The 24910-nt window shown below is 43.9% G+C and overlaps 1 protein-coding gene and 1 long non-coding RNA gene across 2 annotated transcripts in view; one reads left to right on the top strand and one right to left on the bottom strand.

Moving 5' to 3' along the window:
* Positions 1-24910, top strand: part of LOC142900738 (uncharacterized) — a 370388-nt gene that overhangs the window by 184900 nt on the left and 160578 nt on the right. The gene's annotated exons all lie outside the window — the stretch shown is intronic.
* On the bottom strand, positions 777-23621 carry suclg1 (succinate-CoA ligase GDP/ADP-forming subunit alph). Its single transcript, XM_076044937.1, has 9 exons — positions 23487-23621; positions 22017-22117; positions 18244-18360; positions 17811-18023; positions 17230-17287; positions 16535-16618; positions 11941-12092; positions 6782-6970; positions 777-1209 (listed from the first exon to the last, which is right to left on the bottom strand). The coding sequence occupies exons 1-9, from the start codon at positions 23518-23520 to the stop codon at positions 1183-1185; spliced, it is 975 nt and encodes a 324-aa protein (XP_075901052.1). The 5' UTR covers positions 23521-23621; the 3' UTR covers positions 777-1182.

Raw genomic sequence — 24910 nt, 5'->3', positions numbered from 1 at the left:
CTTGGTGTGGACGTAAGTTGTGCAGATATTCTTGTCTAATAATAAACGACTCTATGACTGAAGTGATCGTTTCAGCGTACATATTTACACTGTACACAGCGTACAGTGTTTTGATACAAGTCAACAGTATGAAACCAAATCATTCTAAGCCCTATTAAAATGTCTCGCAAAAATACAAAACAAAAACACGGTCAGTACACAAAGTAAACAAACTTGGATACGTACGAAACTTGGATTAGCCGCTAAACAGCTGCTAAAGAGTGAAGCCTTCACGACGGTAAGTGTTTAAATTGTGTCTGTTTCGTAAAGTTTGCCGGCAAACTGAGGAAGTGAGGCTCAGCAGCGATGAAGAGTGTGACCCCGGGCGGGGGCGTGTACCGGCAAGGCTGGGGTGGAGTAAAGTGAAACAGAGCGTTTTCCGGGACGCAGTAAATACGAGGAAACGAGCCGCGAGATAAGCAAATCTAAAAAGCTTTCAGCGCGGAAAATCGTGCGTTGCTGCTCTGGAGGGGCCAGATATCAAATACAAAAGCCCAAAAATCAGTATAATAGGTCCCCTTTAAAGCACGTTTTCTGCATATCCCATGATATATCTTTGTCTCCTATGAGGTGGGTCACCGAAACACTCCATCCATCTATCCATTCGCTCCTGCTGCGGCCCAACTTCAAATTTTAGAATCCCTTGTGGCCCCACCTGTCAAAAAATTTGCCCACCCCTGGTTCAGACGGAGAAGTAAGAATGAAAGAAACAAAGAAACACCACCACAGCAGAGGAGTGATATTAGAAACATTTCTTATTCAGGTGGACATCCAGTGAAATGAGCCAAGACGTGTTACAGCTACACAGATCAGACAACCAGGAGGCAAGCCGGCCTTCGGCTGCTCGACTTGTGATGAGGGGGACAAAACACTAACGAAGCTAGTGTACAATGGTTTCTTCAGGGTATCGATAAGACACTATGACTTATTTCTTCTTCTTCTTTTTTCCGTCTGTGCAAGGTACAAGTTCATGGCAGAAATGACAATATAAACACTTGATGTGTGCGCGTCTTGGTTTGAAATAATGAGTTTTGGAGATACTGTAGAGGACCGGGTCCACCTCCGGAGCGGCTCGTCTCAATTTTTTTAGGCCGAGGGGGGCACAGGGCCGGGGGGGTGGGGTGGGGCGCCGTCTGGCACCATTCACAGCATCTTCCTCTTCTCGAACTCCTGCAGAGACGGACAACGGAGCAGGAGGAGAGAGGACGCAACATGAAATGAAGTGCGATAAACACAAGTGAATGATTTATTCATGCGGAATTCACACAGCTCTGTTTTGATCCCGCGCTTCAGATCTGCCGGGGAGAAACAGAGGCGGCTGCTGCTTTGGAGTCTGCCCCTTTTCTCTCTCTCTTTCTCCCTCTCTCTCTCTCTCTTTCCCTCGTTCTCTCTCCTGCCCCCCGGAGGGCGCAAATCATGTTGCACGCTGCGTCGCCCGAATTCCTGTTGTCGGCGTTAAAACGCTTCACTTCCGGTGATCAATAGAGGGTTGGATTCTGAAGAAAAGGAAAAAAAAGTCGGATCCACGCCAAGTTGCAGACGTGCGTTTCATCGGCAGTCTGAGCACGCGACTACAAACGAGAGTGTGTTTGTGTTTTTTTCTTTGTTTTTTTCCAAAAAAGGTTCGGCCGTTCCCATATTCAATTCGGGGGGTGGGGGGGGGGGCAACCTGGAAGAAGCGAGGAGACGCAGTTTGGAGAGCTTTCCACGGCACAAGGTGGGGGGAGCAAGTCAACGCAAATGTCATTTATCAGGTCTGGAGGAACACACGAGTGCCAGGCTGGTAGATCCCTGAAGGTCTACTGCCCCCTGGAGGGGAGAAGTGGTCGGTGCTCCTTCGCAGGCGAGCCGGGCCAACCCCCGACTGCTCACACCTCGGCTCCACGGGAAGGGGAAAATGAAGATGGTTAGTTTGTTTGTATGTTTGTTTGTCGGGGTGGGGGGTTGGGCAGCAGACTGGGGAGTTGCGCTCCTTGCCGCTGGCTGATGGAGTGACAGAGGGTTCAGAAATTACAAAAGCAGAGACATATTTTTTCTCTATATTCTTTGTTAATTTTGCTTCTTTGCTATTTATTGTTTTCACTGATGCTGCTTATTTTTTTTCCTCTGCACTTTGCTGCTGTAATGCTGGAAATGCCCCCGCTGTGTGGACTAATAAAGGAACATCTCATCTTTGATCACAGCACAGAGACAAAAGTACAGACAACAGCAAGAACAGACGTGAACTAGAGTCCCAGTTTAAAGGGGCTCGTTGCCGGTGCGTAAACAAAGCCAGCGTGGTACTGAGCGACGTTCGGCAGGAAAAAAATCCCGGTGAACTTGAGAGCCTTAAACAAAGACGAGGCGAGCCTGAATTAAACATGAGAGGCCGCGGCACAGTAGGTGTGTTTGTGTGGTGCGGCGGGCAGGTAATGCCAGATAAAGGCCACCCATCCTGAGAGGAACATAGGATACATATTTTATACGTATACAAGGTCTTATTTATTTAGGTGCACGCATGCATGTTTAACTGGGCACTCTAGGCAACAGCTTTTCCACAAAAATAGACTATTATGGATTTCTGTCTGTGCTGAGACTTCTGCAGCTGGAACTGTAGCGTTTTTTTTTTTTTACTCCAGTCAATAAAGTGAGCCATGCCGTTTATTCTCCTTGATATGTATCAGTACTCTGAACTCAGGTCGAGTCAGGTTGTTTTAGTCCCAACAGAAAGCAGTTGTACGAGAGCGGCGAAGCTCAGAAGGAAGGCAGAACCAAGCTGCTTTTCTCTCACGGTCATACACGCGCAGACCACAATTGTCTTTGTTTTTCCACCTGCGAGCGCTTCCTAGCGACACCAGCCGAGCTTCAGTGTGTGATGGCAAGCTGGGATTCTCAACAGAGTTCCACGAAACTTTGCCAAAAGAAGCAAAGACTGACGCTGAGACAATCCTTCAGCGGCGTCTTGCTTGTGTCGCCTCCATGGGAAAAGAGCGTCCAGCTGTGATGAAACTGCCACCACAACGGCACCCATGCCAATCGACTTAGCAGTGGCTATCGTTTACGACTCATTGTGGGTTCTTCTTTCATGGTTCCTCCCCGGAGGCTTTGACTCTTTATCATCAGGAGGAGTACTTCAGAATTGGACGCGATGTCAAGATAGACTGAAAATTCTTTCCACTGAAGGTTGGCAAGATGGACGAGATACATTTCATTAATATCTCTTTAGCGTCAGCGAGGCTCATGGTGGCTTCCTGTCGTAGGTCTCGAGCTGGAAGCTGCTTCTTAGTTTCCTCCAGTCTGACTGGTTTTGGAATCCTTGAATAACCGCAGACCAACTGAGGGGGGTTTTCTATTCGAACTCAGATGGATGACTTCAGTTTCAGAAACCCATTCTTTCAGACATTAGGGGAGTTTGCAACTCCACTTTTGTGTTTTTGCGCTGCGCCGACAATAAAAATAAAAGCGCCGAGATTGAAATATCAATCATCCGGATGTCGCGCAAGGTCAGTCGTAGGTGCCTGGCGTTTTACATTTCTTCACTTCAAAGTGTCTTTAAAATGCACGCTGAAGCCTGGTTGGCCAGAGGCAGCAGACAGTAACCCAAGACAGCCGGGGATGGGAGGGGGGGTGGGGCCAAAAAAAAAGAAAAGAACTGTGGCTGTTGTGCGAGACAGACTCTGACACTTGACAAGTCAAGAGGGGGGGGGGGGGGGGTAAAATGAGGAACGGAGAGGTTGCCACTCAAGGAGGATGAGTGAAAATGCATCTGATTCCAAAGTGACGAGGGCGACAGGAACACGGGGCGAAGGGAAAAGCCAGACGTTTTACAAGCGGGCGGCAACAACGGCGCTGACTGACGCGCAGGAGCCGGAGGAGAGGCACTCCATCTACCTGCCGCCTCCGTTTGCCGCTCGTCACTTTGGTTAAAATTTGGAAAGCACATTTCGCAATGTCATGCCTTCGCTTCTGCCTGTCTGCGCCTACATCCCGCCACCTGCAAATTAAGACGGGGAGGAAGGAAGCAGCCGTCGGCGCGTCGCGACTCACTTGGAAAAGGTCACAGCGACTCGATGGTGCGCGAACGTTGCGATTGCGTCACACAGTCTGCGTGGAATTATTTTAGCTTTTTGTCCGTCGACACTCGAGTCTCTTCATCGACTTTGTTTTTATGCTTGAGCGCCGTTTGCCAACACGACCGGAGTCTGATGTCATTCCAACTAAGAGCTCCCTCGCACGCGATTAATCAGCTTTTCAGCCGCAAAGTGTGATGATGTCACTCGTCGCCGCCATCATTCACACGACTAATGGCGACAGCAGATGACGGGACCTCGATTCCTTCCATTTCTGCGTGACGAAAGGAAAGGCGAAGGGGTGGAGTCACAAGCGGTGGCGATAATCAACGGCAGCCCAGTGAGGAATAAAAATCCAGACATTCGAAAAAAATAATAATTGAAAAAAATTTCTATTAAACAACACTTGGGATTTGTTTTGCTTTGCTGCGAAACTTCTGGCTCAGACGTTTTCTTCACTGCTTGCACAGCAACTCTGTATCTCAGTTTGTGTTGGACTAATCCGATAAAAAAAAATACACGCTGCTTTTCCTTCAAAGCAGTAAAATGCACACTAGCATGCTGTGCTTCACTGAATCCTTCTATTTGTGGATTGAGTTGTAGGCAACTGCACTTTGGTTCCCGCATTATTTGAAATTGCCATTTCAATATCAACAACAACATCACTGAAAGACTGTGATGACCTGGATGACTGGATACTTTTAAAAGCAGACTGAACTTTTACATGCATTTATTATAACAGGAAATTATGAGCAAAACTGAGGTTATTTTATAGAGAATATGATGAGAAGATTTTTTGGTCGTTGTTCTGCTTTTGTTTCAACTGAATGACTGCCAAGGTTCAGACCTTCACAGCTCACTTCTCACAGACACTCTGTTTCTTTATGTATTTTTAATTTTTTTTGCTTTAATTGTTCAGAGACAAAATGCTGCTCTCCTTTTTGGAATATAATAAAATAGGAGAACACGCAGGGGACCATTTTTGCCAGCTCATTATGTGTCTAACAGAAACAACACAATGAAAGCCGTATGAATAATTCATCCACATTATATTTAACAGGATGACGCATGTAGCACCCTTTTTTTTTTTTTTTTTTTCATACAGACCGGGGTTCTCATAAGGTGACAGCGGAGCTGTTGTCCAGCTCCCCGGAGCAGAGCAGCAGTCTCAGGACGTCACTGCTTCCCGCCCCTCTGGACATTAACGCCCTCACGCTTCTCGTCTCCGCTTATTGTTTTGGTTGGAACGGTTGACGGAATTTGCAAAAGACAGACGGAGAACAAAATTTACCAAAAGGGCTATGAATTAAACATCGGGCTCAAGAAGAGGAGGTGGATCTTCTCGGGTTTGCAGCGGCGCCAGCAGTACTAATGAAAGTGTAAGATGATGAACGGGGGCAATACGCGCTTTCAGGTTTTATACATCTTGTTAACAGGGCTTCCCTCGAGATAAACTGAAATAAAGGAGCCGTGGCGCCATCTCCGCCGCTGTCAGCACATATTTATTAATATTTCCCCTCCTCCTCCGCCTGGTTCAAAGCTGATTAAAAGTTCATTCAGCGCCCGCCGCTCCTTCCCTTCCTGTTCTGAGTCAACCTCACAATACCTCGGCGGTGAAAGCCGGCGCTGTGCGGACGACCAGGTGTCTGGGTTTGTAGCCAGAAGGAGAGGCTTTGTGCAGCGCCGTGTTCCATTTTAACCCTGTGAATCGTCGTTTTATAATGGAGGCTATAATGAGCCTGCCTCTCGTCTGCTTGGTTAAAATGTAACCTTGTTTTTTTCTGTCATATTTTGCAGCTTCGTAAAAAAAAAAAAAAAAGCAGCAACAGATTTTTAACAATAACAGTAATCAACTAAATCAGTTAACTTGCAGTAGTTTACACATTATCATAAACTTCTCCCAGGAAGTCAGAGATTATAATCTGGGTTGATATTTCATATTAAAGAGTCCACACTATAGTGATATTATGTTATAAAAGTAGGGCACTGAGTAGAAGAATGCAGTGGGAATTATTTATATAATATTTATATAATTATTGCAAACAATGTATTGAAATGGCAGCTAGCACATGATGACATGGCGTGACCTTTTTCTCAGGTGTCGTCTTGGTCTGATTTTGTCAAAATGTGAAGCGAATGACGACGACGACTGTTTAAATACGAACTGTCACTGGACCAGAACATTCAGTTGTCGATTTTGTGACTCTGACACTTATTTGTATTTGTGAAGGTCAGATTAGGTTCACCTGTACAGCTGACCGTGCATTTTAGGTGCATTCTGAAATCCAATCTGGGAGTTCAACATTTTTTTAGTGAGTGGTGGATAAAAAAGTGCATTTGTGATGCATTATTGCATTAAGAATCAGCTCTCAGTCTCCAAGTGCAGTTTGTTTTAGTGGAGTCTCAGCGAGACTCCACTTTTCAGCGAGAGACGACTTCCAGAGTGCAACAACTACAAGGAAAGAGTTTCCTAATTTTGTCTTAACAAAGAAAATCACAATGATTTCTATTTGTTAAAGTGGCTCTAATGCATCTGTGTTTCTTTTAAAACACACACACAAAAAAATAACTGGGACTAAGTGAAATATTAAGGGCGTCCAAGAACTTCCACTTCTCTACGTTCATAACTGCTGTTTTCACACCTGCCCGCTGAATTACCCAGAGTGTTTTCATCACCGAAACACAGGACTCACCTTGAAAATGGTGCTGCCTAGCTGGGCGGGGGACATGCTGACCACGACTCCAGCTGACTGCAGGGCTGAAATCTTTTCTTTGGCTCCGCCCTTTCCGCCAGCGATGATGGCACCGGCGTGGCCCATCCTACGGCCGGGAGGAGCGGTCAAGCCGGCGATGAAGGACACCACGGGCTTCGAAGCGGCACCCTGCGCGGGAAAGAGCGGGAGACGCACAAACGTTGGTGTAAATTTGGTGGGAATTGGACGGAGTGCAGGCTGGAGGCAAGGTGAGGACACGTGTAGAGCCGCACAAGGGAGGGATGCCATTGAAAAGAGATGGAAATCTTCTCCCGCACTCGCATTTTACCGAGTTATTAGAAATAAAAAGTGGCCCTGTCCTCCCAGCACAAAAGCCCCCCCCGCTCCCTCCCCAGTGGTAACAAGCTTGTCTAACCTGCCATCTCCATCTCGGCCCGCATTATTAAAACAAAGGGTCAATCACACCATTTAATTGCATGCCTGGGTGTGTGACCAGATAGGGTCTCGGCTCCTGCCATTTTCTATCAGCTCATTTCTGAGATGGTAATTAGTCATGCAGACGCTGATTAGCTCGGTGCCTGTCGACGGCGCTCGCTCGCTCGCTGATGGATGTTACGTTCAACAGTTAAGATCATTTCCAAGGTGAAAGGAGCCCATGTTTCATCACCAGTAATAACATTGTAAGCAGCGAGTACGACGGCGAGCGCACGCGCGTCTGTGTGTGCGTTAGTGTGTACACTTGCTTATATTTCACACTTAAGGATAACAACCTAATTGCAGAGGAGGGCTTTGTGCACACACGCACGCACGCACGCGGGCCAGTAACAAAAGGCGGTGACTCATCGACATCTTCCACCAGATCTCGAGACGTCTACTTCCACCGTGATTCATCCGACACCAGTAGGGAGCAGGCTGGCAATAATTAAAAGTGGAGGTGACTTTTGGTAATTGGGAGGCGCTGGGAGGCGCTTTACTTGATGCATGTTTCCAATGAGAGGCGGTCATCGATGCGCTTTGAAAATGATGAGGGGGTGTTGCAGTTTTAAAGGTCCCACGTGGCGCAAAATTCACTTTTTTCTACGGAATTCTCCAGTCTGTCAATAAACTGCACTGAAGTGGATGAGATACACTAACATTTGCTCCCTTCACTTGCACCAATTTGCACCAAGTCAATGCTAAAATGCTGCTTTTCAGAAAATGTGCCCCTTGTGAGGTCACAACGGCATATACACCTCTGCTAGGTTATTCAACACCTTCATTCTACCTTCTCACATCCCTTCACAAATGTGGCACCACAAATACATTTATATGTATTTTTTTTATTATTCTTATTTTTTGCATATTTGCAGGAGGCTGTGGGGCAGGGGTGGCCAAACTGTTGACCGGTGGGACCACACTGGGTTCTAAAATTTGACAGAGGGGCCGGAGCAGATTGATGTGTTGTGTTTTGGTGACCCACCTCATAGGAGAAACAAATATATCATGAGAGATGTAGGAAAAATGTGCTTTGATGTCAATTGAAAATGAACAAAAGTTACAACAAACTATGTCTTTGAAAAGAAATCTTAAAACACAGAAAAAAGGGATGAAATACAGCTATTTTATGACTTACTGGCTATTAATGTAATTTTCTCAAGGTCGGCGGGCCGGATTAAGAAGCTTTGAGGGCCGCATATGGCCCCTAGGCCATAGTTTGCCTATGCCTGCGATAAACAGATGCTTAAATATCTTTTTTTTTTTTTTTGGAAACTGAGCAGTGGGACACGACTCCAATCAGAAGAATGGGAAGAAAATGGGTGCGATACGCAGTCTTTAAAAGATGCAAATACATTACACGCATCTGCACTGCACCGCGCTCAGGGAAAAAAGAAAGTTATTTAGCACCGTCGCCTCGCTCAAGTATTCAACAGTCAAATCACGTCCGGAATAAACAAGCCACCCTCATGTGAATCAAGTCTTAAATCTACCTCAAACGAACAGGGTTTAATTACTCTATTAATCCCTGGCTCCCCCGATGCAGAGCACCAACAATACATAGAAGGGAGGGAGCGCTACCATCGCTCACTTCCCCTCGTCTTTTGTCTTCCGCGGTTCAGATGTATTACCTTAATTGAGACCAATAGGGGAGTCTCCTCGGCTCAGCGTCTCTCAATTTAAAGATCGGCGGTGGGGGGAGGAGAAGGGAAGGAGTCGGGCTCCCAAACACAAAAACCTCCTGCTCCTCCAAGATGAGAAAAAGTCTCCACAAGCTTAAAAAAAAAATAAATAAAAAAAATAATAACCCAGACGTGAAGACGTTCGGGCACCAATAGACATGACAGGGAGGCCTGTTTCGAGCCGGCGTGAGCCATGTTTCTCTGTGGAGCTGCAGGAGGGTTAGCAGAGCTCGGCAGACAGGCATGGCCACCAAGTTAGAAAAAAAAAAAGAAAGAAAATCTCCTCGGCATCTTAAGGGGCCAAACAGCCTGACCTGCTTGATATGCATGAAGCAAATTGTGATATGGTAATGCGGTTATTTTGTGCAAAACTTCTGAGAGGCGGCTGTTGATAGGCGGACCTTTGATACAGGTGACTTAAGAGCGTTTCGACGGCGGCGAGACGGGACCTTGAAATATGCCCCGCATCATAAAATGTGACAGGCGCGCGCGGGCGAGAGGCATAAGGTTGTTTTCTTGAATTTTGAGAGAATTAAGACAGCTGTAAACAGTCGACGGTAAATCAAGTGTAACGCGGCTGGACGCCGAGATCAATATCCCCTCGCCTCTCGGTATAATGTGTTTTCCTCCAAAAAAAGGAGCTCAATATATTTAATTTAGCGTGACACAAATCATTTATGACAGCGGCCTTTAAAATTTACTAAGCAGTCAGTGTTTTACGAGTCCACTGTGGCAGAATACGTCAAGGTAATGTGGAGGCGCAGCATCTTGAACGATACTTTCATTTATTTATTTTCGCCCTTGATGAGCGATGGCGTCATTTGCGGAAAAACGCGTCTTCTCGGTCAAAGTTGAGCTCATTTTGAATGAGAAACTTTTCAGCTGTCTCTTCGGGGGAGGAAGCCCCATCGCCCTCATCTGAAGCGCTGTTTAATGTGGAATGTTTACCTGGAGTCTGAACATCTGCTTGGTTTTAGTCATACCTGAAACAAAGGCTGCTGGATGGCAGGATCACTAAAATCACTAAATCAAACTTGTTGAAATATTCCTGTATTTTGTGGAGCTCAGTTCGTTTTGTCTTACCATCAGTTATTTAAATGTACTCTTTCTTCACTGCCCTGCTAATGAAAAGGTTAGAAAAAAATATCCACGTAAATCCTAAATTCTTTATGTTAATGTAGGGCAGACGTGCACAGTTCAGATCAAAAGTTCAGATTAAAATGAACTCAACAAGTGAGTGGGCGGGCAACAAAGGCAATGACTAAAACAATACAATCCTCTCTATCAGCGTCTTTAAATGAAACATTTTCCAAGTCAATGTTTTATTTTTCTTGCAAATTCTCTCTTTCAGGTATTTGACTTCATTTTCTGCTCCCAAAGAGTGAGTGAATGAGTGAGTGAGTGAGGGACTGTGCGTGTGTGCGTGTGAGTGTTATCTCGGCGGAAGGTACAAGACACGCAGGCGTAACGAGCCCCGCTGCTTTGTGTTGAACATTAATGCCGAACACTGAGTTCTCACTGTCTTACAAGAGGAAAGACGATTGCAAACACAGACGGGCAATGAAGGGGAATACATGAGACAAAGCTCACGGCGGTAGAATCTTAATGAGAGGGCAGAGAGAATCTATCATCGGGGGCAGGGCTTCACTGTTTTGCTGTATTTATTATTTTTTTAGGCTGGGCTCCTATGCCGCTCTTGTCGGCAAATGGCTTTGCATTAATACGCATCTATACATAAAGTGCCCCGGGGTTGGTGTGCTGGTGTAATAAATTCAGATGTATTCAAATGAAGTTTAGTTTGTTGCAAAGCTGCTGTTGTTTTTTTAAAAGCAACCTCTTGCCTGATGTCTTGCGCTCTCGTCTGTTAAACAAAGAAGACACACACACACACACACACACACACACACACACACACACACACACACACACACACACACACACACACACACACACACACACACACACACACACACACACACACACACACACACACACACACACACACACACACACACACCCCAATACTTTACAGTGCTTCATAATCTACATTTTACTGCCACACTGATGTGGAAAACCTCCAATTGGCTGTCGCCACTGTGGAGTCATTGCTGGGGGGACTTTGCACTTTGGGCATTTAATGACTAAAAGAAGTTATTTTCCTCTGACAGCATTGCCAAGGGGGGATTAAGCAGAGTGTGGTGGCGCTCAGGGCAATGCTGGCTGCCAGCAAAGTAATCAAATCTCTCTACATTCCCGGCTTCATTCCACCTTTATTTTAATTGTGAAATAGTTTAACGCACTTCCTGCCCAGATTGTGATCCACCACCAAGATAAGAGACGTCAATGACGGGAAAACAGACGGGAAGATTTTTCTTGGAATGCCTAAATTGAATCGAAGTACGTCTTTCAAAACGAGCGAAGGTTCTGCGGAGAAAATGTGTTTCACAAAGCGCTCCTCAAACACAAAGCGCGTGTGTGCATTGAGCAACGATAAACAGAAGAAGCGCTTCAGCCCTGCAGAGAACGGGCGCAGCTTTGAGAATCAAAATGCGTTTCAACACGCCTTCGCCCACTCTTCCACACAAGTTCAAAACTCTTTTCATATTAGGCGGGATACGCTCCAATGTCAGCGCAAAAATCCTAGAGCTGTGAGCCATTATTTCTCCCCATCTGCCACTCTTCATCTTGATTATACATGAAAACTTGGAGCAAGAGCCTGTGGCTGTAAACAAAAGGAAAGGGCACTTTATAATAAAGCTTCATTTTGTGCAGGACTGATGAAGGTTTAGGGCGGATGATGGATTTGAAAGGACATGACTAAGAGCTCATTCAGAGAGGATTTCATTTCAACGTTTGTCTCCACGGGTGAAAAGCCTTCAGTGAGACGTTACGTGGAGAGCAGCGCTAATGAAATCGATGCCCTGCCCGTGGGTCTTTGTGTGCGAGCGTCTGTGCGCGTGGGTGCGCTTGCGGTTTCCTTACAGAATTGTGCTGTTTCAGGTACTCGGCCGCATTTTCCTCGGCGTTGCCTCCGATCTCTCCGATCAGGATGATGCCCTCGGTCTTGGGGTCCTGCAGGAAAACCTCCAGGCAGTCGATGAAGTTTGTTCCGTTGAAGGGATCGCCGCCGATGCCTTGCAGAAGACAAAGCAAAGACACAAAAGAAAGATTATTTCAGAAACAGGCCAACACAGTGTGTGCTGACGGAGCATTAGAGCACATGGTGAGGTGAATTCACTAGCCTTTGCTGAACTGGCCATTAAAACAGCTATAAAACAAATGAAATACCAACACAGTCATCCCTTTGCTCTTTTCTTTCAGACAACAGCGCCGCATTAAGGAGATTTAGGTCCTTTTCCCAACCCAAAGCTGGAGACGCACTTGACAATTTCTGTCCCTATTCTGAGCCCGACTTGTTTCCCCGGACAATCGTTTGTCTCAACCTCATTCTCGGGCGTGTTGCGTCAATACGATTATTTCACAGCTGCGCAGCAGATTAGCGAGACGAGAACGCAAATATCAAAGATGATTGAAGAGGACCAGCTTGTGCAATTACGCCAACAACACAAATACTCACAAACTTGTTTCGTTTCTGAGGTCACGCCTGATCGCGTGGGTTTATAGGAGATCGAGTCTGCAGCCGTGCAGGGCGTGCACGTAGACCGTTCACTCAGGGAGAGAAAGCGCTTGAAATAGTCTCCATTTATTATGAAATTATTTGTGTCATCACCATCAGGTGTGATTGCTTGTTTCAGTATTTGACACTTGTGCTCAGAGAGCAACCAGCTTCAAGTTTCATGAACATTATGACATAAAATGTTCATTCATCCTCTGTTTTGATCATTTGAATGTTTGTGTGTGTGTGTGTGTGTGTGTGTGTGTGTGTGTGTGTGTGTAGCAGACAGAAAAGCTTCACGATGCCGTTGGTTTCTAACCAAGTGTCGGTTTTCTAAAGATTTGTACGGCGAGGCAGTGGAGGGAACCACAGTGACCACTTGGTTGTTCAGGACTTCATGTTATTGTCCTGTTAATACGGCTCGAATGGTGGCCCAACGGACCCCTGCGTGAATGATGAGACGAGATCAAATGAAAAATAAAGACACTGACGACGATCTTTACCAGACACACCGACAGCACTTTGATGAACACATGGAACATTCCAAGTTCATTCTTTGTGGGTCTTTAAGAAAAAAAAAACTGATGCTCAGTCAGTTGTTCCAGGGGTGTTATCATGCAGTGACAATTTGAGAACATTACCTGCTAAACCGTTCATAGATAACCTTTCTGAACCAACTGAATTCATTGATAAGGTGACTATTATGAACGTCTGAATTGATACCAAAAGCTGATGTGTAAAATAATAATTCAGCCAATAGCTTCCCTTCCCCATTTGCTCCAAGGTTTTTTGAAAAGAAAAATCAAATTATATCACAAAATATTGCAAACTTGGGAAAAAAACAATGAAAGGAATTTTGTTTTTATTTAAAAATATATATTCTTTCGGATAATAACTTAAAAAACAAAACAATAATAATAAATTTTATTTATAAAGCACTTTTCATTCTAAAATCTTAAAACAAATTAAAAAAAAAAAAAAAAAAAACAGTATAAATCAACACAATTAAAACTTAATGATAACTCTGAGTGCACTCTCCTCTCATCTACCTTTAACACTCCAAAGCTTTTCTAAATGAGAACATTTTCAAGGCAGATTTTGAAAGAGTCCAGATTCTGTTGAGCCCTCAGCTGGGTGGGGAGACTGTTCCAGCTGAAGGCTCAGCACCCCCATTGTGAAGAGTCGAAATAAGCCACCATCATTGGGCATGGAATTAAATATTGGTAGACAATGACATTTGGTCAACATATCACACCTCCAGAAATACTTGTTGAGACAGTTCCAGGGCAGCTGTAACAGACTGATGTCATGGGGAAACGTGATGAATTTAGAACTGGCGATGATATCAAGGCCACCAAAATGCTGACAGAACAGCTTAATTTTGCCTTCTCTATTCATATCCAGGGAACTTTAATTATTCCAACCTTTTCTTCTTATTTCTTTCCTATCTTAGGAGATAAAAATCTTAGCATTTTTCACAGAAATTAAAACCAGGTTACATAAAAGCCTTGGCAAACCCTCTACAGGACGAATTTAGCCGTGACAAAATGTCAGCTAAATTCAAACTAGTACCACTGAGAAAAAATAAATTAGAGTTGAAACACCGGGTGGGAGGGGCCGGGGGACTGATGAATACAAATCAAAGAGGAAGCACATTACCAGGCAATGATGATGACACCGATTTTAAATATTGTGTTAGCCGCAACTTTCTACAGCCTCTGGTCATGTTCAGACCCGCAAGGTCAGTGGCAGAGCCACTAATAAACCATCTTGATGAATTCTACAATTTTCAATATCGTCGGGGCGCTGGCTTTATGGCGGTCTAGCTTGAGGACAAAGCCGTAATTACAATATCTAAATAGTAATGAACCAAAGTTGCTCTTCAAATAATTCTGCCCTTTGATACAGCCTGACTGGAGGCGTGCAGCCGCTCAGGGAAACGCGTTTCTTACAGTTGTGATTTTGTCGAGAGCCAATAAAGCTGGGCACTCTATGGTTCGCCACGAGCGGCTATACCGACAGGCTATTGAGACTGCAGTTCCGACACGCAGCGAGGAAGAGGAAATTCAATTGCAGCGCATCAGCGTGGACACGCGATCGGCCCCGGTTGCTGAAGAAAGGGGGCGGGACCAATGGCGGACATAGGGGGTGACTACTTGGGCTCGCTTCTGAGCTGGTCTGAGTATAATGTGCAGTACTGGAATTCACCAGAGTGGCAGCATGCGCAGGAAAGCGGCCTAGACCACAGACGGAAATCAAATGAGGTTTTGTAATTTTCCCTAAAAAACGGGACAAATTGTGTCCCGGGAGAGATTTTATTTTTCCTGGGGCAGGTGGTGAAAAAAGAGAACAATTCTGGGAAAAAGACCCGGCCGCACGGGTATAGGGTAAATTGTGTCTTTGTGCACCACGCATTGGATGTCCCCAAATGTCTTGGTCTTGGTATTGTGTACGTTAAATAACTCGAAATATGCTTTTTATGAACGGTGGCTATTTTGAAGAATTTAAATATAAAACGTGTTTGAGTTATTTGACACTTTTATTGTTTCCTACATAATTCCATGTTTGTTCATACGCAGTTTTGATGCCTTCAGTGAGAAACTGCAGGGTCAATAGTCATGAGAATGAAAGAAAAGTCATTCAATTCATTGGGTGTGTCCAAACTTTTGACTGGTAGTGTTTATAAGATAATACACAGAGCAAGGGTCTTGCTCCCAGTTAACTGCCATCTTGCACCACCACATTTCTAAGGAAGCCTGGTGTGGCCAATCCAGCCCACCTGACAGCGCGTTTTCTATTCAGGGTGAACTCTAAAGTCTTCAAATAAACCAACGAAGAAGGTGGACAAAGTATTCAGGTTTGGATGCTCAGGCCACCGCAGCTTACTGGCAAGACTTGTAAGGGGAGGGAGAGTGAAAGATGCTGCAATCATGTAACCGCTTGAGGTCGCTGTTTCTTCTTCAAAATCCCTCAAAAATATTATACACTTAACCTTAAAGCAAAAACAAAGGACGACGGTAAAATATCAGCGTGTCAAGGGCACACAACAAGGTCCTTGTACTTGAAAGCTGCTAGTGCAGAATCCAGAACGCTGAATCGCACAGGTGCAGCAGTGTACCAGCCCTGATCTGCCCGCGTGGAATGAATAAGAAGAAGCAGAGTGGTGGAGGCGGCTGACGGAGGGACCTTTGTTCCAGCAGTGCTGCGGGATGACTGCGTATCGCTCCCAAGAGCGGAGCGGGAGTGGAAACATCTAGAATGTGTTGCAGAGACAAGAGCTTCGTCCTCATTTCACTTGTTTTGCACTCGTCATGTATCGCGCTGTGCAGCGTGCTCCCCAGTCCACCAGTCTATAGCCGTGACTACCGGCCTGCAAATACTACCAGCAAAGACTTTATTGGTCAGAGTGCAGGAAGAACTCCAACAACTCAATAAATACTTCAGCCGAGTCACTCCATGCTAAGTCTGTGCATCAAATTATCTATACATTCATTTTCACTTCTTACAAATTAATGACACATTGAAGTATTTGGGATGGTTGCTATTGCTTGGTTATATACACCTTCTGAAAGTCCTCCATGACGAAGACTACAAGTCACCTCACCTCTCAAACCACCAACCAAACTCATAGGTAGTCTTTCTCCCATTCTTTTGAAGGCGTGTAGCCGAAACACGTAGGAGGCTTTTAGAAGGTTTATATGACCAAGGTGTAGCAATAAAGGTGGCTTGGAAATTCATTTTTAACTTCACTGTCCCATTTGAAGAGCACCTCCAAGAAAGGGAAAATGTATCTGAGTGCAGGAAGCACTTCTGCAAAGACATTTGCTGCTCCGTAAAAGTGATTTTAAGAATCTGACCGCAAAAGAAACCCTGAAAGCCTGAACCTTAATGGTGTGGACCTTTAAATGGCACTTAGCCAAAACCAAAATGCATCACACACATACACAGGTCATCACTTACCAATGCAGAGTGACTGGCCCAGGCCAACCTGTGTAGTTTGGTGCACAGCTTCGTATGTCAGGGTGCCCGATCGAGACACAATACCTGTTCAACAGAAAGAGGAAATCAATCATTGGGATAGAGACTCTTTTTCTTTGTTGGATTTTGTTTTGTTTTTACTCAATAACCGACCACAGAAGAACAACCTCAATCAACGGTGATGAAATCCGACAAAATCCTGCTGGCACGTTCTGTCACATTTTGTTTTCTGTCAAGCTAAAACTAAAAAAACACCAAAAAGCAAAGAAGGACGATCACATCAGTCCAGCTGGCCTGTTTGCGCTCTAGGAGTGATGCCAGTCGAAACCACAACAAAAGCGGTCTTTATGCAAAGGATCACTGGTTTAGCAGAATCAGCTCACCATGCTGTCGAAAAAAGGAGAGTTAGCTGAGAATTTAACTCCTATTTCGAGACAAATGAAGAGCGTGAATTTAGAAAAAGCAAGGGGGTGGGGGTGAAGGGGGGTAAAGTTTTCTTTTTTCATTCCACACCACTTCCTGTTTCCAAGATCATTTCTCAGGAGTGACCGTTTGCTGAACAAAAGGACAAACCAAACAACCCCACAAGCTGTCACTCTGCAAATATTTTTAAAGAAACCAATTAAAACTCAGACAAAAAAAACAAAAAGTGTATGGGTGGATTTCAAAGTGCTCACCGATTCTTCCCTTCTTGTGAATGTGTCCCGGCATGATCCCAATCTTGCATTCCCCCGGCTGCAAAAAGATTCATGTTAAGTCGTTTTGTTCACACTAAACTGCGTTAACCATGTCGCAAACACACACACGCGACTGCGTTCTGCGACGTCACTTGTCCCGCTCGCCTCCACACAACACCATAGGATTGTCTGGCGTCTTGTGGCGGCCACAAGTTCACTCTGAATAAACCGCTAACCAGATTCTTCAACAAGAAAGAAAAAACCTCACGAAGGATGATGATTTAAAGCTTTTAAAGCTGGTTTATGGGGTTTACAAACTAAGCCTCGTACGATCAAAACACACTAGCTGCTAGTATGCATGTAAACAGTGGGGAGTGATTAGCATAATTAAATCCTACATATTCCTTCAAGGTTTAGCCGCCGCTCGCCTTCATTGTTCTCGGCATCAGCTCATCAGCACAGCAGCGTTAAAACTGAATGTAATGCAAACCTAAGGGAGGCTCTCTCAAAGGCACAATGTGAAATGAGTGTGTATGGGTGTGTGTGCGTGTGCGTGTGTGCGTGTGTGCGTGCGTGCGTACGTTGATGACTCCTGGGCAGTTGGGGCCTATGAGGCGGGTGGTGCCCTGGCGCAGGAGCCTATGTTTGACTCTGACCATGTCCTGCTGGGGGATGCCCTCTGTGATGCACACCACCAGGGGCATCTCCGCATCGATGGCCTCGATGATGGCCGCAGCGGCGAACGGAGGGGGCACATAAATCACAGAGGCATGTGCCCCTGTTGCATCCTTTGCCTGAGATGATAAGGGAGCGGGGGAGGAGGAGGATGAGGAGGAGGAGGAAGAAGGAGAAGAGAGATGCCAATGATGTGGTCGAGGACGTGGAGAGGCCTTAAGTAATGAAAGACTGCCACCTAATGTTTCTTAAGGAAAATCAAAAGGATTCAGACAATTTCTTGTTGTTTTTTTTTTAAATAAAATAGGGAACTTTTTCTTTTTGGAGGTGGACTCCTACCTCCTTGACTGAGTTGAAGACGGGCCGGTCCAGGTGGGTCTTGCCACCCTTGCCAGGGGAGACGCCTCCGACGAGCTGGGAGCCATAGTCCAGAGCCTGCTGGCTGTGGAAGGTTCCCTGCAAGGCCACAGGAGTGAGGGAGTGGGTGAGCGCGCAGCCAGGCGAGGAGCAGCGTCAACCTTGAGGTACCATTACAGACAGAGCGGAAGGGAAAAATATGCTGCCAGGCAGGGGATTTATCACCTGCGCCGCCGAGTAAAGGGATGGATACAGAGGTGAGGCCGGGATAAATAATGATGTAAAACCAGTTTAATCTGCTCGCCGAACATCGGGAAAAACAAATCAAGAGCAACTTTTGGAGTTTCTCCAACATTTATCTATAAAATACCCGCTGCCGCAGACAATTTACAAACATAATTCACACGCCAGCGCTCTTCCTGAGGGCCAGGGGGAATCCATCACGGCAGAAAGATGTTGCTCCTGACATTTAGCTGGATGATTCATTTATTCCCACCAAAAGGAGGCAATGCACAATAATAAGCACTCCAGATTGCAGAACATTTTCTGAACATCTCGATGTAAAATTATGTATTTGTTCTTCACCTTTTCAGCCAGGTAAAAAAAAAAAAAAAAAGCCAGAGAAAAAGCTCAAAAATTAGAATTGACTTTACATAGACAAGTTGGTGGCTGGAAAGAAAAAATATATATCTTATAAGTAAATGGAACTTTTGATAAAATCTGAAATATACATTGCAAAATAAATGTGATTTTGGTCTTAAAATACCAGTACATTACATACATTATATAGGACTGGAGTGGAACTCGAGATAATAGAGTGCACCGCAAAAAATGATATCCTGTTAATATACTGTACTGTGTTATATTGAAAGGCCATGCTGCCACTTTAGCTTTGGCACTGAAAAAAATAATTGATAAAATAAAATATATGACGATAAGACTGTTGGGCCGATGGTCGCCAGCTTCAGTTTCATTGTTGCAATTTTTTCCTCTTGAAATTACATCTATCTTCAAATTACATCTGGGCCACTCTGTTGTTAATCATGATTTTCTGATGTCGAACTTAGTCTCACATCACCCTCATCCCAGCTGCGATGTCTGGCTACAATTACAGACCTATTCCTGATGTAAATATGAGTTCTCATTAGTTAATGATTAGCAATGACTATATTGAAGATCATAAGTACACATTTCCTATTTAACTTCATACCAAAAGAGTTCAAACACAGGGCCTTTCAGGAGGGACCGAATCACATCAGCGTTCAGCGTGACAAGAAATGGAAATTACAAGGTGAACTGAGGTGAGCAGCGAGGGCAAACTTTGTTGTTACTCGCTCGTCGCAGCGGCCTGTGTGTGGTGCAAACACCGGAGCCAGGCTCCACTTGGAATAAAAAACAAGATAGGGCAGTAATAACTCTGGAGGGAGGATGAAAGAATGCGGGAGGTCAAACCTTGCTGGGTGAATCTCAGTTTTGCTTTACTAACATCAGGTTACAGCGGAAAATAAATATGGACTGAAACAGTCCTTACGAGCACTTTTTTGATGCTAAACGTCTGTCAATTCATCCGTCTATCTCAGGAGTCACCAACCTGTTTGGCACTGAAAGCTACTTCATGGGTCCTGAGCCGTATGAAGGGCTACCAGTTTGCTACCAGTTCTCCTGAAATACTGAGTTATATATTATTATTAATGATACTCATCTATGTGAAGACACTCATCAAGCTCATGAGTTCTCAATAATTATCAAAAATGACTAAACAAGGTTGGATAAAATTGAATTTTAGTCGCAGTTCAACGAGCTGTGGGTCTGCGGACTTCTCGTGAGGCCCTTGGGGCTTCCTGGTGCCCGCGGCCACCAAGTTGGTGACCCCTGCGCTATCTGCTATCCCCATTTCTCCTGCAATCCATCCCAGTTGCCCTGAAGCAATGGTGGGTCACACCCTGGGCAAGTCGCCAGTTTATCGCACAACCACCAATTAGCACCCACACTTGCCTAAGCCTGAGTTGCATGTCTTTGGACTGTGGAGAACCCACGCAGAGGCCTGGGAGAGCATGCAAAGTTCAAACCCTTCACTCGTGCATTCATAAGGTTGAAATCGATAATGTTCTGTTGTCGTTAATAAGAGGGAGAGATCTATCAGCCAAGATCTATCAGCCAAGATCGATCAGCCAAGATCGATCAGCCAAGATCGATCAGCCAAGATCGATCAAATAAAAAGTTCAATGAATCAATAAAAACTTAAACGCCGATCCCAAGCCATGACTGGAGTCCAAATAAATGGCCTCCATTTAAAAAGCCTAACTGGACTATTAGGGGGGTCTGACGATGTGAATCAGCATTTTAACCCAAAGTGGAATATACTCCTGCACCTTGCTAACGACTTTGCCAGCCATGATTATCGCAAACGCGGGGGCAGTAAATTTGAGAAATTGCTTACTTATCAAGTCAGGAAGACACCACAATGTACACTCAAAAGCACTTGCTTCATTCCTCATCCAATTCTAATTACCTGAAGTGTTCACCGGAACTAAATTTAATGTCCCCTTATTAGGTTGAAGGGGAGAAAGATGGATGAAAAATGAAAAGTGAACAAGGACAGAGAGTAGGGGTATAAATCTGGGACGTCAACGGTTTTTGGCTTGTTGAGCACACTTGCCACGATTTTTTATTTCCCTCGACTGGACACGGTTCCAAGTGAATCACCTGCGCTTTGTCACGCTCCTGAAAAATAACTGGGAGGATCAACAAGCTGCCACACACGCTTATTATTTACTACGTCAATGTCTGAAGGCGGTCAAAGGGAATAAACTCAGCCTTAAATCACATGCTGAACGAGTCTAATTTACAGGCTTTCAAGACAAAAGAATCCTGCAACCACTGCACAAAGCCAGAAAGCAGAATAAATTATTATGGAGCCAAGAGCCGAGTCGTCCAAAGTCAAGAGTCAGTTTTTGCACGAGGCCAAAATGTAACTACAAATCAAAGGCAAGCAAGTACCTTGGAGAACCAGCGACCTCTCCAGCGGATATATAAAGCAAAGTAAACTCAAGAACCTTTGCAAGGCAGCAGCGGCTGTGGAGACAGTAATTTCTCTTGGGTTTTTAAAGATAAGAAAATCTTTTTTTCAATATATTGTTGCATCAACATTTCAGACGAGTATAGTATTTCATCTTTAGGTGTTTTTCGTGATTTGGGCCTTGTGGCTTAAGAGGTATGGTTTACATGCAGACGAGCAATGGCAAAAGCGCCATGTTGAGTTATTATTTTTCTTTAAATTAAAATAGCAATTTCCTAATTTCAGGTGCAAACGTATTCTAGTCTAAATTTGAATATAAATGCAAAATTTTAAAAACAATAACAAATCTTTCATACCATTTATCCCAAAATTTCAACTGTGCACATGGAGAGCTTCCATCTGGGTCACAACCCAATGCAGCTCAGCAGTCAGGCACTAGTGGACCCAGTTGTCTTGCAATACAGCAATACATATCCCTTGATCCCGCTTACACAGCATTGGCTTACAGTTTGATTGGACTTTTTTTTTTTTTTTTTTTTTAAAGTGATGAAGAAACGGTTGAAAACAGAAGTGGGCAAAAAAAAAGTAAGCTTTCACTGTCCATCTCTGCCGATTAAATAATACAGTAAACTAGTTATGGAAGTGAAAGTGTGAGCGCAACAATGGAAAATTGTAACAAGATTGCATTAGCTGTGACGCAACAATAGAAACATCAGTGACAGCCATCAGTACAAACCTGTTTCCCTGTGAAGCCTTGGCAGATGACCTTTGTATTCTGGTCAATGTACAGGTTCTTTCTTGTGGCTGTGTAGCAGTGTCTGACCCCACTCTGCTGCACTGAAGAGTCAACGAGACAACACAGGGTTAGAGCTACATCTGCACTCTGTCACTTGTGACAACTGTTGCAAACACAGGGATGTCTTGCGCTGAAGATAATGCTGTGCAGATACACTGAATGTGGGCCATTTAAAAACGTTAAATAGGGAAAAGGCATGAACAGAGACCACATTCCAGGCCGCAGCAAATTTTACTCTTGCAAGGACTTTTTTTCAATTCACATAGCAACAAATTCAAATTAAATAGCTGAAGAGAATCATGCAGCAAGCCGTTGTGAGACGTCGTGAATCAATTCTGTTAAGATCACATAATTGCAAACTTAAATCACAAATCAAGAAAACGTTTTGTGCCTTTTATTTTCCTAACCACACTGACGTCTCACCCATAGTATCCTAAAATTGAACTCTAACTGCAGGGCTAAAAAAAAAAAATGTATTGAAACACGAATGCACTGTAAATTTTGACCATTTATTGATTTGACCTCTAAGAACTAAAGTCAGGAACATGCGCATGAAACATGTCAAAATGTAAATGAGTTAACTTTGCAAAAGGAAACATTAAATAAATATCAGTTATAAACATGGTGAATTTGAAAATGATTGGAAAAATATGATGGAAAAGTTCTTTCGCATGCTGAATAAATAAAGCTTCAGTACAGTGCACATAAAACAAAGTTGATGCAGATGCTTTTGAGTGCACTCAAGACACTGATTGACTGAACTTTGCTCTTCTCTTTGGTGCCCTCAGTAAGAAACTTATCACTGACCATGTCCAAAGACCAATTACCCTAGAAAAGTTGGTAAGTTAAACTATGACAAAAACCTGATAATAAAGTAACAAAACACTTCTGGTCCTCATACAGTGAAGCATGACTTAACTAGAACATTGGAAATGTAAAAGTTGCTCGAGGTGCAAAATGAAGGCTGCAGTGACTGAATAGCTGCAGCTGCTTCTATTGATGGGTCAAAAACTAAACATGAGGCATTACGGCAAAACCTTTGAGCGGAGATAATGGTCATGCTATAGTTAGTAAAAGGGGCACTTAAAGGTCAAAGATCAACCGTCGCTCTGGCCTAAAGCAATGTGACAAGGGTTTAAAGTTGCTGGTTAGTCGGATGTCACAGAGAACATTGCTAGCTTGCTAGCGAGCTAAGAAGCTAGCTGTCATTGAGCAAACGAATGCAAGGTTTACCTAGCTACAAGCTAACAGACAACCAATCACAGTAGGCTTTGCCAACAACTAACTGACTATGGCAAAGGACTAGTGTCTGCAAATACACCATGTCAACAGCAACGTGTGTGCGTTTGTTACAGGGACCATATCGTCACGTTTACCAGAGAAAAAAGTGTAACTTAGAGCATAACTTACAGAGCAGCCTGGCAAACAACCTGCTGTGCGACATCTTCGGTCATTCACCAATGACACTGAAGGATGAGGACCTGAACTACGTATTTTAGCTGACTATAAATATTCCCCCCAATAAAACACATTGTTAAAGACTGAAGCATTTCTATCGTTGAAAATAAAGGCCAATATATAATGTGTTTGTGTATGACATTTTTCCCAACGGTAAAATAAAGAATAATATAAGATAACACGAAGGAATTCTCAGGGATACAGGCAAATCTTTGAACTACTAAAACTGATAATGCACTGTGGGAAATGAAGTTTAGTGAAGGATGCCGCAAAATAAGGTGTTCGGCGCTAGAGGGAGCACAACCACATCTTTTTTTTCTCCTTCTTTTTTGGAGCTGAGTACGTCGACCTACTCATGACCTACTCCTGTGCTACGAAGACCAAATTTAAAGACCCGTCAAAAGTATTAAAATTTTTGCAATCATAAATTGGGACTATATTGTATTTCGAGATGTTTTCTTATTTAAAAAAAAAAAAAAAAAAAAAAAAAAACAAAGAAAACAACAATACTTTTTAAATCTGCAGCATCAGCATAGAAGTAGTTTGATAACATTTAGTTAAATATTTATACAAACGTATATATATATATATATATATATATATATATATATATATATATATATATATATATATATATATAAGACTACTTCTATGCTGCAGATTTAAAAAGATTTTTTTTTTTTTTTTTTTTTTTTTTAATAAGAAAACATCTCGAAATACAGTATAGTCCCAATTTATGGTTGCAAAAATGTTTATACTTTTGACGGGTCTTTAAATTTGGTTTTCGTAGCACAGGAGTAGGTCGTGAGTAGGAGGAGTAGGTCACATATATGTCTAAACATTATTGGCATCTTACTTCAGTCCTTGTTTCACTATCGTCTCACAGCAAGAAGGTTGCTGGTTCAATATTCGGGCCTATGGGCCTTTTAATGTGGAGTTTGCATGTTTGCATCTCCCTGTCTCTGCGTGGGTTCTCTCTGGGTACTCCAGCTTCCTTCCATACTCCAAAAATATAGTCGGGGGTCAATAGGGGACTCTAAATTGGCCGTAGGTTTGTGAGCACAAGTGCGAGTGGTAGTTAGTCAAAGTTGTTTGCTTTCTTTGTGGGCCAGCGATAAATTAATGACTAGACCAGGATGTACCCTGCTTTCAACCGAGAGGCTCCAACACTGACTCACACAACTGACACCGATTGTATGAGAAGCAGGCACAGAAAGCGAATGAATAAATAAAAATGGATCAGGTAAATGATCCCCATTCCAAGCCACAAACCCATCGATGACAGCAAATCAGAACAATGAAGCCCTCGGGCAATTTTTTATTTCTCCTGTGTGCTAATCAACTTGCCTAAAGGAGATGAATGAAAAGCTAATGGT

The sequence above is a fragment of the Nelusetta ayraudi genome, unplaced genomic scaffold (assembly GCF_046127955.1).
Source record: "Nelusetta ayraudi isolate G7.1 ecotype Tasmania unplaced genomic scaffold, CSIRO-AGI_Nayr_v1 ptg000004l, whole genome shotgun sequence".
Taxonomy (NCBI): Eukaryota; Metazoa; Chordata; class Actinopteri; order Tetraodontiformes; family Monacanthidae; genus Nelusetta; species Nelusetta ayraudi.
This window is presented reverse-complemented; position numbering and strand designations above follow the sequence as displayed.